Genomic DNA, 20,000 nt, shown 5'->3' on the forward strand with positions numbered 1-20,000 from the left:
TCACACGTCTCCACACACACACACACTCACTCACACACCCACGTCTCACACACTCACACACCCACGTCTCACACACTCACACACCCACGTCTCACACACACACACACCCACGTCTCCACACACACACGCACACACACTCACACGTCTCCACACACACACTCACACGTCTCCACACACACACACACACTCACTCACACACCCACGTCTCACACACTCACACACCCACGTCTCCACACACACACACACACACACACACACACACACACACACCCACGTCTCACACACACACACTCACTCACTCACACACCCACGTCTCTCCACACACACACACACTCAAAATAAGATTTAAATAAATAATAAAATAAAGTAAATAGACAATCAAATAATGCATATGATTGTACAGTTCTAAAGATGAAAGTCATAATAATGTCACACTTAAAGGTGCAGTGTGTAGAGTTTATAGGTCAGAAACACTTAAAGGTGCAGTGTGTAGAGTTCATGGGTCAGAAACACTTAAAGGTGCAGTGTGTAGAGTTTATAGGTCAGAAACACTTAAAGGTGCAGTGTGTAGAGTTTATGGGTCAGAAACACTTAAAGGTGCAGTGTGTAGAGTTCATGGGTCAGAAACACTTAAAGGTGCAGTGTGTAGAGTTTATGGCAGCACAAAATGGCGTCTCCACTGTAAGGGACCAGCGGTGTGTGTAGAGAGAGAAACGGCTCATTCTAAGATCATAAACACACAACTCAGTTATTCACAGTTACTGTGTTTCTGTCATCTTAAATATTACACACTGCACCTTTAAAAGGAATATTTTCCAAATATACATGTCAGATTTGTGTGATGTTTGACAGGGATGTGCATCAGATCCTGGACGCGTTTGAGAGCCAGAAGTCCTTCTACCTGTACACGGGCCGCGGGCCGTCCTCAGAGGCCATGCACGTGGGTCACCTGATCCCCTTCATCTTCACCAAGTGAGTGTGGGCCGCTCCGCCGCTTACACACACACACACACACACACTCACACACTCACACACACACTCACACACTCACACACACACTCTCACACACACACACTCACACACACACACACACACTCACACACTCTCACACACGCACTCACACGCACACACACACTCACGCACTCTCACACTCACTCTCACACACTCTCTCGCACTCTCACGCACTCACACACTCACTCTCTCGCACTCTCACGCACTCTCACACACTCTCACACACTCACACACACACACTCACACACACTCTCACACAATCTCACACACGCACTCACACGCACACACACACTCACGCACTCTCACGCACTCTCACGCACTCTCTCGCACTCACGCACTCTCACGCACTCTCTCGCACTCACTCTCATGCACTCACACTCACTCTCACGCACTCTCACACTCACTCTCACGCACTCTCTCGCACTCACGCACTCTCACGCACTCTCACGCACTCTCTCGCACTCTCTCGCACTCACTCTCATGCACTCACACTCACTCTCACACACTCTCACACACACTCTCACACACACTCTCACTCACACACGCACTCTCTCACGCACTCTCTCGCACTCTCACACACACACTCTCACACACACACACACACACACACACACACACACACTCACGCACTCACACGCGCACTCTCACGCACACTCTCACACGCACTCTCGCACTCTCACACGCACTCTCTCGCACTCTCACTCGCACTCTCACACGCACTCACACGCTCTCACACCCACACTCTCACACTCACACGCACACTCTCACACTCTCACACACACTCTCTCACACACACTCACACACTCACACACACTCTCACACACACACTCTCTCACACACACACTCTCACACACACTCTCACACACACTCTCACTCACACACGCACTCTCTCACGCACTCTCTCGCACTCACGCGCACTCTCACACACACACACTCTCACACACACACACACACACACACACACACTCACGCACTCACACGCGCACTCTCACACGCACTCTCGCACTCTCACGCGCACTCTCACACACACACACTCTCACACACACACACACACACACTCACGCACTCACACGCGCACTCACACGCACACTCTCACACACACACTCACACACTCACACACACTCTCTCACACACACACTCACACACACTCTCACACACACACTCTCTCACACACACACTCTCACACACACTCTCACACACACTCTCACACACACTCTCTCACACACACACTCACACACTCTCTCACGCACTCTCACGCGCACTCACACACACTCACGCACTCTCACGCACACTCTCACGCACACTCTCACGCGCACTCACTCACACTCTCACGCACTCTCTCGCACTCTCACACGCACTCACACGCACTCTCACACGCACTCACACGCACTCTCACACGCACTCACGCGCACTCTCACACGCACTCACGCACACTCTCACACGCACTCACACACACACTCTCACACGCACTCTCTCACGCACACTCACACGCACTCACACACACACACACACTCTCACACGCACTCTCTCACGCACTCACACGCACACTCTCACGCACACTCACACGCACTCACACACACTCTCTCGCACTCTCACGCACTCACACACGCACTCTCTCGCACTCACACACTCTCACGCACTCACACGCACACTCTCGCACACTCTCTCGCACTCACACACTCACACGCACACTCTCGCACACTCTCTCGCACGCACTCTCACACGCACACTCTCGCGCACTCTCACGCGCACTCTCACACGCACTCTCTCGCACTCTCACTCACACGCACTCTCACACGCACTCTCACACACTCTCACTCACACTCTCACGCGCACTCTCACGCGCACTCTCTCGCACTCACACGCACACTCTCACACGCACTCTCACACACTCTCACACGCACTCACACTCTCACGCGCACTCTCACACGCACTCACACTCTCACGCGCACTCTCACACGCACTCTCACTCTCACACGCACTCTCACACGCACTCTCACGCACTCTCACACGCACACTCACACTCTCACGCGCACTCTCACACGCACTCTCACACGCACTCTCACACGCACTCTCTCGCACTCTCACTCACACTCTCACACGCACACTCTCGCACGCACTCACACTCGCACTCACACTCTCACGCACTCTCACGCACTCTCACGCACACTCTCACACGCACTCACACGCACTCACACACGCACTCTCACACGCACTCTCACACGCACTCACACGCACTCTCACACACGCACTCTCTCGCAATTCACTCACACACTCTCACACACACACTCACACACACACACGCACTCTCACGCGCACTCGCACACACTCACACACACACTCTCACACGCACTCACACGCACTCTCGCACGCACTCTCACGCACTCTCTCTCACACACACACACACACACACACTCTCTCACGCACTCTCTCGCACTCACACACTCTCACACTCTCACACACACTCTCACACTCACACTCTCACGCGTGTGTCTCAGGTGGCTCCAGGACGTGTTTGATGTCCCGTTGGTCATCCAGCTGACGGATGATGAGAAGTACCTGTGGAAGGACCTGTCGCTGGACGACTGCCGCCGCTACACGCTGGAGAACGCCCGTGACATCATCGCCTGCGGGTTCCACCCGGACAAGACCTTCATCTTCTCTGATCTGGACTATATGGGGTAAACTGCTCCACCACAGCAGGGGGCGCTACTGCGTCTCAACTGCTGTTATTATTATTATATCACCGCATCTCATCTGCGTATGGGTATAAGCGCTGTTATTTATGCTAATAACTTTTGAACCATAAGGGATAGAGACAAAACTATTTTCCTCTGATTCCTGAGCTCAAGCCGATTCGACTGCACCCGATGGCGCCATTTTACGTCATTGAAAATGTTCCCGCCATTTTGAATTTTCCGAAAAAATGACTTTTTTGAACTCATTGCTCTGATTTTGACGAAAATTGAACCAGATCATCTTCAGATCATGCCGACATAAAGTTAAGGAATTCAAGTTGATACGTACAACCGTTCGCAGACAACGCGCAAGCTAATTTTACGAAGCGGTGGCGAAAATACACTTAAGGCTGTATGTCTGCAACGCTTTATCGTATTCAAACCAAACTTGGAACATGTCATCACAAGCATGACCTGAGGCGACATGCAGCATTTCGGCATAGCGCCACCTACTGGTCCGGAGATATGAAAAATGGCTATTTTAGCTTATAACTTCTGAACCGTCGTCTGATATCCAATTTTACCATATCGGCCATTTTATCTGTCGGCCATTTTGAATTATGTGCTAAAATGCTGTATTTTATGAACTCATGAACAGATTGTTATGAAACTCGGTATGGGTCATCAGCTCGATGCCCTGAAGGAGCCTGAGACGTTTTGAAACAGCGCCACCTAGTGGATATTTTTTCTCAAACGCTTATAACTTTGGCTTTGGGTGAGGTTGACTTATTTTCATGGGAGTAACTTTTTTCGTCTCCTGAATCCTCACCGAGTCCAACGATACCAGACTTACCAGGTTTGGGCGTATTGTTTGTGCAGCGTTGTAATTTAGCTCTTATAAAACATTAGCTGATATCTTCGAAACCGCTAGTCCGATCGAGACGAAACCAGCATCAGAAGTTCAGAAACACAGGTCGATAGCTGAACGCTAATGCACAAATGTCAAAATATTGATAGTAAGGGGAGTAACATCCAATCAAAGTCAGGTGTCAGTAATTTTTACCTGTTTTTCATATAAATGTCTATAACTCCAAAACTAAATGAGATTTTCACCAAAATTGACACACACATGTATGGGCTCACTCCGAGGACACATACAAAAATGGTAGGATTGAGCCTCTTGGTGGCGCTATAATAGAACAAAACATGACAATCCCATTGACTACAATGCATGTTACAGCTATTTTGCGTAAAATGATCTTTAATGGCTCATTGTTGCAGTTGGTCTGACACTGCCAGCCGTGTTGTCTTCTCGTCCTGATAATGCTTGTATCTAATGTTTATATCGCCTCAGAACATAACTATATTATCACACAGCTGTATTTTGATGAATGGAGATATTATAAATATGATTTTACACCGTCAGGGCGAGTCCTGCGTTCTACAGGAACGTGGTGAAGGTTCAGAAGCATGTGACGTTTAACCAGGTCAAAGGCATCTTCGGCTTCACGGACAGTGACTGTATCGGTGAGCAGAGCTCCTCTCCTCCGCTTCTTCTCCTCTTCTCCTCCTCCTCTCCTCCTCTTCTCCTCCCCTCCTCCTCTTCTCCTCTTCTTCTCCTCCTCTTCTTCTCCTCCTCCTCTTCTCCTCCTCCTCTTCTCCTCCTCCTCCTCTTCTCCTCCTCCTCCTCTTCTCCTCCTCCTCCTCTTCTCCTCCTCCTCTTCTCCTCCTCCTCTTCTCCTCCTCCTCTTCTCCTCCTCCTCTTCTCCTCCTCCTCTTCTCCTCCTCTTCTTCTCCTCCTCTTCTCCTCCTCCTCTTCTCCTCCTCCTCTTCTCCTCCTCCTCTTCTCCTCCTCCTCTTCTCCTCCTCCTCTTCTCCTCCTCCTCTTCTCCTCCTCCTCTTCTCCTCCTCCTCTTCTCCTCCTCTTCTCCTCCTTCTCCTCCTCCTCTTCTCCTCCTTCTCCTCCTCCTCCTCTTCTGTCTGAAGTGTGTGAGCGAGTCAGAGTTTAATCTCGTGTGTCTGCAGGTAAGATCAGTTTTCCGGCCATTCAAGCGGCTCCGTCCTTCAGTAGCTCATTCCCGCAGATCTTCGGGGACAGGCTTGATGTTCAGTGCCTCATCCCGTGTGCCATCGATCAGGTGAGACGCTCGAGTGTGTGTGTGTGTGTGTGTGTGTGTGTGTGTGTGTGTGTGTGTGTGTGTGTGCCATCGATCAGGTGAGACGCTCGAGAGTGTGTGTGTGTGTGCCATCGATCAGGTGAGACGCTTGAGAGTGTGTGTGTGTGTGCCATCGATCAGGTGAGACGCTTGAGAGTGTGTGTGTGTGTGCCATCGATCAGGTGAGACGCTCGAGAGTGTGTGTGTGTGTGTGCCATCGATCAGGTGAGACGCTTGAGAGTGTGTGTGTGTGTGCCATCGATCAGGTGAGACGCTGGAGTGTGTGTGTGTGTGTGCCATCGATCAGGTGAGACGCTTGAGAGTGTGTGTGTGTGTGTGCCATCGATCAGGTGAGACGCTCGAGAGTGTGTGTGTGTGTGTGCCATCGATCAGGTGAGACGCTGGAGTGTGTGTGTGTGTGTGTGCCATCGATCAGGTGAGACGCTCGAGAGTGTGTGTGTGTGTGTGCCATCGATCAGGTGAGACGCTTGAGAGTGTGTGTGTGTGTGCCATCGATCAGGTGAGACGCTTGAGAGTGTGTGTGTGTGTGCCATCGATCAGGTGAGACGCTTGAGAGTGTGTGTGTGTGTGCCATCGATCAGGTGAGACGCTCGAGAGTGTGTGTGTGTGTGTGCCATCGATCAGGTGAGACGCTTGAGAGTGTGTGTGTGTGTGCCATCGATCAGGTGAGACGCTGGAGTGTGTGTGTGTGTGTGCCATCGATCAGGTGAGACGCTTGAGAGTGTGTGTGTGTGTGCCATCGATCAGGTGAGACGCTCGAGAGTGTGTGTGTGTGTGTGCCATCGATCAGGTGAGACGCTGGAGTGTGTGTGTGTGTGTGTGCCATCGATCAGGTGAGACGCTCGAGAGTGTGTGTGTGTGTGTGCCATCGATCAGGTGAGACGCTTGAGAGTGTGTGTGTGTGTGCCATCGATCAGGTGAGACGCTTGAGAGTGTGTGTGTGTGTGCCATCGATCAGGTGAGACGCTTGAGAGTGTGTGTGTGTGTGTGCCATCGATCAGGTGAGACGCTTGAGAGTGTGTGTGTGTGTGCCATCGATCAGGTGAGACGCTCGAGAGTGTGTGTGTGTGTGTGTGTGCCATCGATCAGGTGAGACGCTTGAGAGTGTGTGTGTGTGTGCCATCGATCAGGTGAGACGCTCGAGAGTGTGTGTGTGTGTGTGTGCCATCGATCAGGTGAGACGCTGGAGTGTGTGTGTGCCATCGATCAGGTGAGACGCTCGAGTGTGTGTGTGCGCCATCGATCAGGTGAGACGCTGGAGTGTGTGTGTGCGCCATCGATCAGGTGAGACGCTGGAGTGTGTGTGTGTGTGTGTGTGTGCGCGCCATCGATCAGGTGAGACGCTGGAGTGTGTGTGTGTGTGTGTGTGCACCATCGATCAGGTGAGACGCTGGAGTGTGTGTGTGCGCCATCGATCAGGTGAGACGCTGGAGTGTGTGTGTGTGTGTGTGTGTGTGTGCCATCGATCAGGTGAGACGCTCGAGTGTGTGTGTGTGTGTGTGTGTGTGTGCCATCGATCAGGTGAGACGCTGGAGTGTGTGTGTGCCATCGATCAGGTGAGACGCTAGAGTGTGTGTGTGTGTGTGTGTGTGCCATCGATCAGGTGAGACGCTGGAGTGTGTGTTCACAGGCATGCAAACGCCACTTACACCAAATCTGTTAAACTAGCAGTAACTAGAGGAGGAAAGTTTGTAAACAAACTTTGAAGTTGGCTTGAGAAAGCTGGATCATAAAGTTTAAAGTGAGTGAGTAGACAGACAGACTCACTCTCTCACTCACTCTCACATTCACTCACTCACTCACACACTCACACTCTCACTCACTCACACTCACTCTCACACTCACTCACTCTCTCACTCACTCACTCTCACATTCACTCACTCACTCACTCACACTCTCACTCACTCACTCTCACACTCACTCACTCACTCACTCTCACACTCACTCACTCACTCACTCACTCACTCACTCACTCACTCACTCACTCACTCACTCACTCTCACTCACTCACTCACTCTCACACTCACACACTCACTCACACACACACACACACACTTACTCACACACTCACTCTCACACTCACACTCACTCTCACACTCACTCACTCACTCACTCTCACTCACTCTCACACTCACTCACTCACTCACTCACTCACTCACTCACTCACTCACTCACACTCTCACTCACTCACTCTCACACTCACTCACTCACTCACTCACTCACACTCACTCACTCTCACACTCACACACACACTCACTCACTCACTCACTCACACTCTCACTCACTCACTCTCACACTCACTCACTCACTCACTCACACTCACTCTCACACTCACACTCACACACACACTCACTCACACACACACACACTTACTCACTCACTCACTCTCACATTCACTCACTCACTCACACTCTCACTCACTCACACTCACTCTCACACTCACTCACTCTCTCACTCACTCACTCACTCTCACATTCACTCACTCACTCACTCACTCACTCACACTCTCACTCACTCACACTCACTCACTCACTCACTCACACTCACTCTCACACTCACACACACACTCACTCACACACACACTTACTCACACACTCACTCTCACACTCACTCTCACACTCACTCACTCTCACACTCACTCACTCACTCTCACTCACTCACTCTCACACTCACTCACTCACTCACTCTCACACTCACTCACTCTCACTCACACACTCACTCACTCTCACACTCACTCACTCACTCTCACTTTCACTCACTCTCACATTCACTCACTCACATTCACTCACTCACTCTCACATTCACTCACTCACTCACTCACTCACTCACTCACTCACACTCACTCTCTCACTCACTCTCACATTCACTCACTCACTCTCACACTCACTCTCACTCACTCACTCACTCTCACACTCACTCTCTCACTCACTCTCACATTCACTCACTCACTCACTCTCACACTCACTCACTCTCACATTCACTCACTCACTCACACTCACTCACTCACTCACTCACTCACTCACACTCTCACTCACTCACTCTCACACTCACTCACTCACTCACTCACACTCACTCACTCTCACACTCACACACACACTCACTCACTCTCACACTCACTCTCACACTCACACTCACTCACTCTCACACTCACTCACTCACTCTCACTCACTCACTCTCACACTCACTCACTCACTCTCACACTCACTCACTCTCACTCTCACTCACACACTCACTCACTCTCACACTCACTCACTCACTCTCACTTTCACTCACTCTCACATTCACTCACTCTCACTCACTCTCACATTCACTCACTCACTCACTCACTCACTCACTCACTCACTCACACTCACTCTCTCACTCACTCTCACATTCACTCACTCACTCTCACACTCACTCTCACTCACTCACTCTCACACTCACTCTCTCACTCACTCTCACATTCACTCACTCACTCACTCTCACACTCACTCACTCTCACATTCACTCACTCACTCACTCTCACACTCACTCACACTCACTCTCTCACTCACTCTCACATTCACTCACTCACTCACACTCACTCACTCACTTTCACTCACTCTCACATTCACTCACTCACTCTCACATTCACTCACTCACTCTCACACTCACTCACACTCACTCTCTCACTCACTGTCACATTCACTCACTCTCACATTCACTCTCACACTCACTCACACTCACTCTCACTCACACACACACACACACTCACTCAGAGTGATAGATCGACAGATAGTTTAGAAATATTAGATAGAATGGAAGGTAAGTGAGTCTCAGTGGTTTAGAAATAGCTCATAGAATGGCAGTTAATGGAGTGTGATGAGCCTCTCCAACTGTCAAAATTTGAATTTTGTCAGTTGGAGTTTGAACTGTCTTGGCTCATTTGAACGTCAATGAAAGTCAATGGGATTTTTTCGAGATTTGATCGTAATTTTTAGGAAAACCGTGAGTCCGATCACTTAGAAAAGATATAGCACACCGAGTCAGAACAGTCTGAAGATCTGAGCCGAGTTTGGTGGTTGTGGCTTTAAAGCTCTGGGAGGAGTAGCAATTAGAAATTTAGTGTCAGAAGAATAATAAAAAGTTTAATAGCAATATCAGTTTCTCCCAAGCCAACTTAACTATTGTAATGGAGTGGCGCTGCTGAACGTCATGTGACCGTCTGTTCCTCAGGATCCGTATTTCCGGATGACGCGGGACGTGGCTCCTCGGATCGGCTACCTCAAACCCGCTCTGCTCCACTCCACCTTCTTCCCGGCGCTCCAGGGCGCGCAGACCAAGATGAGCGCCAGCGACGCCAACTCCTCCATCTTCCTGACAGACACGCCCAAACAGATCAAAAACAAGGTCAACAAACACGCCTTCTCCGGCGGGAAGGACACGGTGGAGGAGCACAGGAAGCTGGGCGGGAACCCGGAGGTGGACGTTTCCTTCATGTACCTGACGTTCTTCCTGGAAGACGACCAACAGCTGGAGCAGATCCGACAGGTGAGATGAGCCCCGACTGAATCATATTCGTCAACAACACTAAAACTAAATCACAATTTGCTGTCAAAATGAGCACGTGTGTGTGAGTGTGTGAGAGAGTGTGTGTGTGTGTGTGTGTGATGGGTAGGTTTAGGGGCAGTGTAAGGGGATAGAATATACGGTATGTACGGTATAAAAACCATTACGCCTATGGAAAGTCCCCATAAAACATGAAAACTCAACGTGTGTGTGTGTGTGTGTGTGTGTGTGTGTGTGTTGCAGGACTACCGCAGCGGCGCGCTGCTCACCGGAGAGCTGAAGAAGCGTCTGATCGAGACTCTACAGCCCATGATCGCCGCCCATCAGGAGAGACGCAGACTCGTGAGCGATGACATCGTCCGCCAGTTCATGACCCCGCGCCCGCTCCACCTCACCCGCTAGAGGTCATGACCCCGCGCCCGCTCCACCTCACCCGCTAGAGGTCATGACCCCGCGCCCGCTAGAGGACACACAAACTCTGTCTGATCACCTCATGCCCACTGTGGAGAATAAACCGTGACACAGACGCTGAACGTGACGTGTTTAATGTGCCGGGGATTCTGGGAAAACACTAGCAGTGAACGTGTAGATCTCTGATACAGCTGAGATCACACACACACACACACACACACACACACACACACACACACACACACACACACACACACACACACACACACACACACACACACACACACAGAGAGCAGTTTGAGTCAGTGAAGGGTTAAACCTGACACCAGCTCTGCTTCCTGTTGAGGTGCATCTTGGGATATGATGGAAACGCCTGAGTCAGTCTGTGATCAAAATGATTTGGTTTAATTCTTCCAGAAGTGAGAGAGTGTGTGTGCGTGAGAGAGAGAGAGAGTGTGTGTGTGTGTGAGAGAGAGAGAGAGTGTGTGTGTTTTCGCCTGACGCTCTGAGTGAGTGTGTGTGTGTGTGTGTGTTCGCCTGACGCTCTGAGTGTGTGTGTGTGTGTTTCGCCTGACGCTCTGAGTGTGTGTGTGTGTGTGTGTGTGTGTTTCGCCTGGCGCTCTGAGTGTGTGTGTGTGTGTGTGTGTGTGTGTGTGTGTGTGTGTTTCGCCTGACGCTCTGAGTGTGTGTGTGTGTGTGTGTGTGTGTGTGTGTTTCGCTTGACGCTCTGAGTGTGTGTGTGTGTGTGTGTGTTTCGCCTGGCGCTCTGAGTGTGTGTGTGTGTGTGTGTGTGTGTGTGTGTTTCGCCTGACGCTCTGAGTGTGTGTGTGTGTGTGTGTGTGTGTGTGTGTGTTTCGCCTGATGCTCTGAGTGTGTGTGTGTGTGTGTGTGTGTGTTTCGCCTGACGCTCTGAGTGTGTGTGTGTGTGTTTCGCCTGACGCTCAGAGATGACACTCATTATGATGGAGATGAAACAGTTAATCTCTGCTGTTTTGCTCTGGTCTGCAGGAAGTGCTGATGGTCCTCTTGAAGTGTGGGATGGAAACTGCTTTAGTCACAAATGCTTTATGCCACTTTCCAATCTTGCGCTGGTAAATTCACAGCTTTAAACAGCTCATATGTGTTCAAAGTCACATGATTAAAGTCAAAGTTGACAGTATGACATCATGTTCTTCAGCAGACCATCTGAGGTAGACACTGCACACACACACACACACACACACACAATGGTTCATATTCACTCTGTGCAAAAGTTGTGTGTAGAGAAGCCGCGCTCCTCAGGAGGCAGAGCGCAGGAACCGAACCACCAGCTCATACGTGGCGAAGACGGACATGTTGACGGGGAAGGCGCGGACGCAGTTGACGGTCAGGCCTCTGAAGAGCACACTCAGGCCTTCGGTTCTCACGCTGTGGCCGATGCAGTGGAAGAACCCTCTGTAGCGCCGGCCGCTGACCCCGGACACCTGCAGACGGGCCTTGATCACGTCCATGGGCGTCCCCACGGCCCAGCCACACATCCCGGACACACCCCCGGCCAGGAGAACCACCGGCCAGCCTGAAAACACAGCCGTCAGCAACTCTAGGGTTCTAGACTCAGGTTCCCTATGATGAGAAATGTCTTCAGTACTCTCATTCAGTATCTTTACGAGCTGCTTAATTCATAAAATGATCCCATAATAACCCTAAAGGTCAGCAACTCTAGGGTTCTAGACCTATTAACATAGACCCCACCCACGACTGCTGACAGACTCCGCCCTATTAGCATAGACCCCACCCACGACTGCTGACAGACTCCGCCCTATTAGCATAGACCCGCCCACAACTGCTGACAGACTCCGCCCTATTAGCATAGACCCCACCCACGACTGCTGACAGACTCCGCCCTATTAGCATAGACCCCACCCACGACTGCTGACAGACTCCGCCCTATTAAGATAGACCCCACCCACGACTGCTGACAGACTCCGCCCTATTAACATAGACCCCACCCATGACTGCTGACAGACTCCGCCCTATTAAGATAGACCCCACCCATGACTGCTGACAGACTCCGCCCTATTAAGATAGACCCCACCCATGACTGCTGACAGACTCCGCCCTATTAAGATAGACCCCACCCATGACTGCTGACAGACTCCGCCCTATTAAGATAGACCCCACCCATGACTGCTGACAGACTCCGCCCTATTAAGATAGACCCCACCCATGACTGCTGACAGACTCCGCCCTATTAACATAGACCCCACCCATGACTGCTGACAGACTCCGCCCTATTAACATAGACCCCACCCACGACTGCTGACAGACTCCGCCCTATTAACATAGACCCCACCCACGACTGCTGACAGACTCCGCCCTATTAACATAGACCCCACCCACGACTGCTGACAGACTCCGCCCTATTAACATAGACCCCACCCACGACTGCTGACAGACTCCGCCCTATTAACATAGACCCCACCCACGACTGCTGACAGACTCCGCCCTATTAACATAGACCCCACCCACGACTGCTGACAGACTCCGCCCTATTAACATAGACCCCACCCACGACTGCTGACAGACTCCGCCCTATTAGCATAGACCCCACCCATGACTGCTGACAGACTCCTCCTATTAGCATAGACCCCACCCATGACTGCTGACAGACTCCTCCTATTAGCATAGACCCCGCCCACGACTGCTGACAGACTCCGCCCTATTAACATAGACCCCACCCACGACTGCTGACAGACTCCGCCCTATTAGCATAGACCCCACCCACGACTGCTGACACTCCCCCTATTAGCATAGACCCCACCCACGACTGCTGACAGACTCCCCCTATTAGCATAGACCCCACCCACGACTGCTGACAGACTCCCCCTATTAGCATAGACCCCACCCACGACTGCTGACACTCCCCCTATTAGCATAGACCCCACCCACGACTGCTGACAGACTCCGCCCAATTAACATAGACCCCACCCACGACTGCTGACAGACTCCGCCCTATTAACATAGACCCCACCCACGACTGCTGACAGACTCCGCCCTATTAGCATAGACCCCACCCACGACTGCTGACACTCCCCCTATTAGCATAGACCCCACCCACGACTGCTGACAGACTCCGCCCTATTAACATAGACCCCACCCACGACTGCTGACAGACTCCGCCCTATTAGCATAGACCCCACCCACGACTGCTGACACTCCCCCTATTAGCATAGACCCCACCCATGACTGCTCACACTCCCCCTATTAGCATAGACCCCACCCACGACTGCTGACAGACTCCCCCTATTAGCATAGACCCCACCCACGACTGCTGACACTCCCCCTATTAGCATAGACCCCACCCACGACTGCTGACAGACTCCGCCCTATTAACATAGACCCCACCCACGACTGCTGACAGACTCCGCCCTATTAACATAGACCCCACCCACGACTGCTGACAGACTCCGCCCTATTAGCATAGACCCCACCCACGACTGCTGACACTCCCCCTATTAGCATAGACCCCACCCACGACTGCTGACAGACTCCGCCCTATTAACATAGACCCCACCCACGACTGCTGACAGACTCCGCCCTATTAACATAGACCCCACCCACGACTGCTGACAGACTCCGCCCTATTAACATAGACCCCACCCACGACTGCTGACAGACTCCGCCCTATTAGCATAGACCCCACCCACGACTGCTGACACTCCCCCTATTAGCATAGACCCCACCCATGACTGCTCACACTCCCCCTATTAGCATAGACCCCACCCACGACTGCTGACAGACTCCCCCTATTAGCATAGACCCCACCCACGACTGCTGACACTCCCCCTATTAGCATAGACCCCACCCACGACTGCTGACAGACTCCGCCCTATTAACATAGACCCCACCCACGACTGCTGACAGACTCCGCCCTATTAACATAGACCCCACCCACGACTGCTGACACTCCCCCTATTAGCATAGACCTCACCCATGACTGCTGACAGACTCCTCCTATTAGAGTAAAGTCTCCGCCCTCTTCTGGATAGGGTCGGAGCAGAAGCTCATTTGCATTTAAAGATACATGGACGAAAACAGCATCCACTCAAAAATGGGCATTTACAGCAGGATATAATAAATGATCTGTGAGGTATTTTGAGCTGAAACACACACACACACACACACACACACACACACACACACACACTCACACACACACACACACTGATGTTACCTGGCTGCTGGTTGTCTGCAGTCAGTGAGGCACAGATGGTGTTGTAGGTGAGGAAGTAAGTGGCGAATGAGGGCCCGTCGCGCAGGGCCAGAGCCGCGGAGCCCCTGTAGAGCCCCAGCGGGCCCTCATCACGGGCGATGCGGAGCAGGCAGTGGACCGGCCCTCGGTACCGCCGCCCCCCCGACTGACACTGAAGGCGGACCTTCACCATGTCTGCGGGCGACATCACCAGAACCTGAGAGCAGAGCGAGCGCTTTAAAGCGATAGTTCACCCAAAAATGAACATTAGCCCATGATTTACTGACTCAAGTCATCTGAGGTGTGTGTGACATTCTTCTCTCAGACGAATATAATCTGAGTTATATTACAGAAGTCCATAAAAAGTGCATCTGTGCGTCATATAACTGCTCCAGCGGCTCTGGGGTGTTAATAAAGGCCTTCTGAAGCGAATCCACGCGTTTGTGGAAGAAAAATATCCATATTTAAAACTTTATCAAGTAAACTTTCGGCCTCCGCCTTCCGTGTAAAAGTGTTGAATGTTGAAAGTGAAACTCCAGATGTGTGTGTGACATCATGACGAGCGGAGCTGAGCGTTAGTCTTTCCATCCGCAGGAGAACTTTACACACTTCCAGAAATTGAACAGGGAAGGTGGAGGCCGAAAGTTTACTTGATAAAGTTTGAAATATGGATATTTTTCTTCCTCAAACGCGTGGATTCGCTTCAGAAGGCCTTTATTAACACCCCAGAGCCGCTGGAGCAGTTATATGACGCACAGATGCACTTTTTATGGTCTTCAAAAACAGAGCAACTATGAATCCAATTCTAATGCTGGGATTAGCCTGGACTTCTGTAATATAACTCAGATTATATTCGTCTGAGAGAAGAATGTCACACACACCTCGGGTCAGTGTTGGGGAAACGCATTACAAGTAACTTGAGTTGCGTAATGACTTTTTCCAAGTAACTAGTAAAGTAACGCATTACTTTTCAAATTTACAACAAAATATCTGAGTTACTTTTTCACATTAATTTGACTGACAGCTCATGTTGAGAGTTAGTGCAGAGGCGTGTGTGTGTGTGTGTGTGTGTGTGAACATGATGGTTATTGTAGTTCTAGACTAAATGTGAGCATTTATTTATCTCACTTGCACAATAAAGATTCTGTCCTCCTCAAAATGAAGAAAATCAGTCAAATCCAAAATCAGAACCTCCAATAATTAAATGTTAAATAAAACAACTGTTTTTATGCATAATCTACCTTTATATTGAATTGACCAATGTCTTACTGCTGACCTTTGATGATGAAAATTACTAGATTTTTTGTTTTTATTGGTAAAACTTTTCTCCTGCATCTCTTCTCCATTATCCAGAGCTGCGCCCTCTAGTGTTCATGAGGGAATCTGCATCTTTACCTCAGCCTGGGGCGCATTATTTACATTTTGGTATGAAGAGGTCTTTAGCGTCGCACAAAAATATTACTTTTTTGTTATTAACAAAAACAAGCCCAGCCCAGGTGAGAAAAAGTAATGCTAAAGTAACGTAACGCATTAATTTTCTTAAAAAGTAACTCAATTAGTTACTTTTTAAGGGAGAAACGCAATAATGTAACGCATTACTTTTCTTAAAAAGTAACTAAGTAACTCAATTAGTTACTTTTTAAGGGAGAAACGCAATATTGTAACGCATTACTTTTCTTAAGAAGTAACTAAGTAACTCAATTAGTTACTTTTTAAGAGAGAAACGCAATAATGTAACGCATTACTTTTCTTAAAAAGTAACTAAGTAACTCAATTAGTTACTTTTTAAGGGAGAAACGCAATATTGTAATGCATTACTTTTCTTATAAAGTAACTAAGTAACTCAATTAGTTACTTTTTAAGGGAGAAACACAATATTGTAACGCATTACTTTTCTTAAAAAGTAACTAAGTAACTCAATTAGTTACTTTTTAAGGGAGAAACGCAATATTGTAACGCATTACTTTTCTTAAAAAGTAACTAAGTAACTCAATTAGTTACTTTATAAGGGAGAAACGCAATATTGTAACGCATTACTTTTCTTAAGAAGTAACTAAGTAACTCAATTAGTTACTTTTTAAGGGAGAAACGCAATATTGTAACGCATTACTTTTCTTAAAAAGTAACTAAGTAACTCAATTAGTTACTTTTTAAAGGAGAAACCCAATATTGTAATGCATTACTTTTCTTAAAAAGTAACTAAGTAACTCAGTTACTTTTTAAGGGAGAAACGCAATAATGTAACGCATTACTTTTCTGAAAAAGTAACTAAGTAACTCAATTAGTTACTTTTTAAAGGAGAAACACAATATTGTAATGCATTACTTTTCTTAAAAAGTAACTAAGTAACTCAATTAGTTACTTTTTAAAGGAGAAACACAATATTGTAATGCATTACTTTTCTTAAAAAGTAACTAAGTAACTCAATTAGTTACTTTTAAGGGAGAAACACAATATTGTAATGCATTACTTTTCTTAAAAAGTAACTAAGTAACTCAATTAGTTACTTTTTAAAGGAGAAACACAATATTGTAACGCATTACTTTTCTTAAAAAGTAACTAAGTAACTCAATTAGTTACTTTTAAGGGAGAAACGCAATATTGTAATGCATTACTTTTCTTAAGAAGTAACTAAGTAACTCAATTAGTTACTTTTTAAGGGAGAAACGCAATAATGTAACGCATTACTTTTCTTAAAAAGTAACTAAGTAACTCAATTAGTTACTTTTTAAGGGAGAAACGCAATATTGTAACGCATTACTTTTCTTAAGAAGTAACTAAGTAACTCAATTAGTTACTTTTTAAGGGAGAAACGCAATATTGTAACGCATTACTTTTCTTAAGAAGTAACTAAGTAACTCAATTAGTTACTTTTTAAGGGAGAAACGCAATAATGTAACGCATTACTTTTCTGAAAAAGTAACTAAGTAACTCAATTAGTTACTTTTTAAGGGAGAAACGCAATATTGTAACGCATTACTTTTCTTAAAAAGTAACTAAGTAACTCAATTAGTTACTTTTAAGGGAGAAACGCAATATTGTAATGCATTACTTTTCTTAAAAAGTAACTAAGTAACTCAATTAGTTACTTTTAAGGGAGAAACGCAATATTGTAATGCATTACTTTTCTTAAAAAGTAACTAAGTAACTCAATTAGTTACTTTTTAAAGGAGAAACACAATATTGTAACGCATTACTTTTCTTAAAAAGTAACGAAGTAACTCAATTAGTTACTTTTAAGGGAGAAACGCAATATTGTAACGCATTACTTTTCTTAAGAAGTAACTAAGTAACTCAATTAGTTACTTTTTAAGGGAGAAACACAATATTGTAACGCATTACTTTTCTGAAAAAGTAACTAAGTAACTCAATTAGTTACTTTTAAGGGAGAAACGCAATATTGTAATGCATTACTTTTCTTAAAAAGTAACTAAGTAACTCAATTAGTTACTTTTAAGGGAGAAACACAATATTGTAATGCATTACTTTTCTTAAAAAGTAACTAAGTAACTCAATTAGTTACTTTTAAGGGAGAAACGCAATATTGTTACGCATTACTTTTCAAAGTAACTTTCCCCAACACTGTGTATGATGACTTGAGGGTGAGTAAATTATGGGCTAATTTTAATTTTTGGGTGAACTAACCCTTTAAACATGCAGTAACACACGCGTGACGTGTGTGTGTGTGTGTGTGTGTGTGTGTGTGTGTGTGTGTGTGTGTGTGTGTGTGTGTGTGTGTGTGTGTGTGTGTGTGTGTGAAGCGATGGAGCACCTGAGCGACGCCCCCGGCGAACCCGGACAGGAAGATGTGCGCTTTATGAGGAGGATCCGCCGCACTTCTCTGATGCAGAGCCTGCAGGACGTTCCTGTAGGTGCCGAACACCACCGAGGAGCTGATGGAGACGGTGGAGAGCGGCATCGACATCCCGCGGTAGAAACCACGCACCTGAAACACACACCTGTCACTCACAGGAGATCGCAAACCACAACCATCCAATCAACTCCCCACAGACACACTCAAGCCCCGCCTACATTTGCTCTTGTTTGCAAAGCGATTCCCTGATACTCACTCCTTCGGTCCTGCAGATCCGTCTCACACATTCCCAAACGCCGGAGTCCCGAGTCTGCGTCTGGAGTCTCACCTGCAACAGCAGCAGCCGTCACACACCTGGACACAGTATGATCAGCTGATGATGATGATGATGATGATGATGAGGAGGAGGGTTTTACCTTCACAGTGTCCAGCGGATACCCCACCGCCACTCCAAACGCTCCTGGACACACACATTCACAAATATCTATTGTAGTTAAAGAGTTAATGCTATGAGAGTTATCTATTTAAGATGTGCTCATTTGCATACATATATAGAACGTTTTTTTTTTGGAGCATTTCACTGTTCACTTGCTGCCTAATATATCCCACCCACTAACAGATCATCAGTATTACTCACTTCACATGGTCATAATGTTATGCCTGATCGGTGTATAATTTCTGCATTCATGTTTTCTGAAGACATTATTGATCAATTGACACATTTTATTGTATCATACACAAGGTAAATCAATACGGCCCAAATACAGCCTGTGTGTGTTCTTGAGCTCTCCTTCACACACACACACACACACACACACACACACACACACGCACACACGCACACACGCACAGATAACCTGATACACTGATACTGTACCTCCGACAGACCCGGCGATGAAATCTGCGAGATGCATCACGAGCAGACCCGAAGAACCGAATCTATCCGAGCCGAGCAGACCCGAAGAACCGAATCTATCCGAGCCGAGCAGACCCGAAGAACCGAATCACCGGTCCGGTCCGCGGAACGCCTGACATCGGTCGCCGAACTGATGATGATGTTGATTATGCTTATGATGAAAAACGATGAAGACAAGCGCGTGCCGTGTGTCGTTGAGACGGGTGTGTGTGTGTCGCTTTTGTCATTGCAGAAA

The 20,000-nt window shown here is 48.1% G+C and overlaps 2 protein-coding genes across 3 annotated transcripts in view; one reads left to right on the plus strand and one right to left on the minus strand.

The window, feature by feature from the left end:
* wars1 (tryptophanyl-tRNA synthetase 1) overlaps positions 1–10,921 on the plus strand; it is a 15,228-nt gene extending 4,307 nt beyond the window's left edge. The window contains exons 5-10 of the mRNA XM_079832683.1: positions 853–972; positions 3,510–3,692; positions 5,116–5,216; positions 5,715–5,827; positions 10,061–10,375; positions 10,637–10,921. Coding sequence (XP_079688809.1) covers positions 853–972; positions 3,510–3,692; positions 5,116–5,216; positions 5,715–5,827; positions 10,061–10,375; positions 10,637–10,795 — 991 coding nt within the window. The 3' untranslated portion in view covers positions 10,796–10,921. The remainder of the gene's footprint in view (positions 1–852; positions 973–3,509; positions 3,693–5,115; positions 5,217–5,714; positions 5,828–10,060; positions 10,376–10,636) is intronic.
* Positions 10,922–11,856: 935 nt separating this feature from the next.
* The window catches only part of slc25a47b (solute carrier family 25 member 47b), an 8,346-nt gene continuing 202 nt past the window's right edge, over positions 11,857–20,000 (minus strand). Inside the window, exons 1-6 of one of the 2 annotated variants that reach the window (XM_079832685.1) lie at positions 19,727–20,000; positions 19,266–19,309; positions 19,106–19,177; positions 18,808–18,981; positions 15,018–15,252; positions 11,857–12,359 (exon numbers count right to left, since the gene is read on the minus strand). The exon at positions 19,727–20,000 is cut by the window's right edge and continues 202 nt beyond it. In XM_079832685.1, coding sequence (XP_079688811.1) covers positions 12,082–12,359; positions 15,018–15,252; positions 18,808–18,981; positions 19,106–19,177; positions 19,266–19,309; positions 19,727–19,763 — 840 coding nt within the window. In that variant the 5' untranslated portion in view covers positions 19,764–20,000 and the 3' untranslated portion in view covers positions 11,857–12,081. Of the gene's footprint in view, positions 12,360–15,017; positions 15,271–18,807; positions 18,982–19,105; positions 19,178–19,265; positions 19,310–19,726 lie in introns of both variants that reach the window. The other variant, XM_079832684.1, reaches the window with a different exon arrangement.

Source organism: Gobio gobio (assembly GCF_949357685.1).
Source record: "Gobio gobio genome assembly, chromosome: 13".
NCBI classification, from domain to species: Eukaryota; Metazoa; Chordata; class Actinopteri; order Cypriniformes; family Gobionidae; genus Gobio; species Gobio gobio.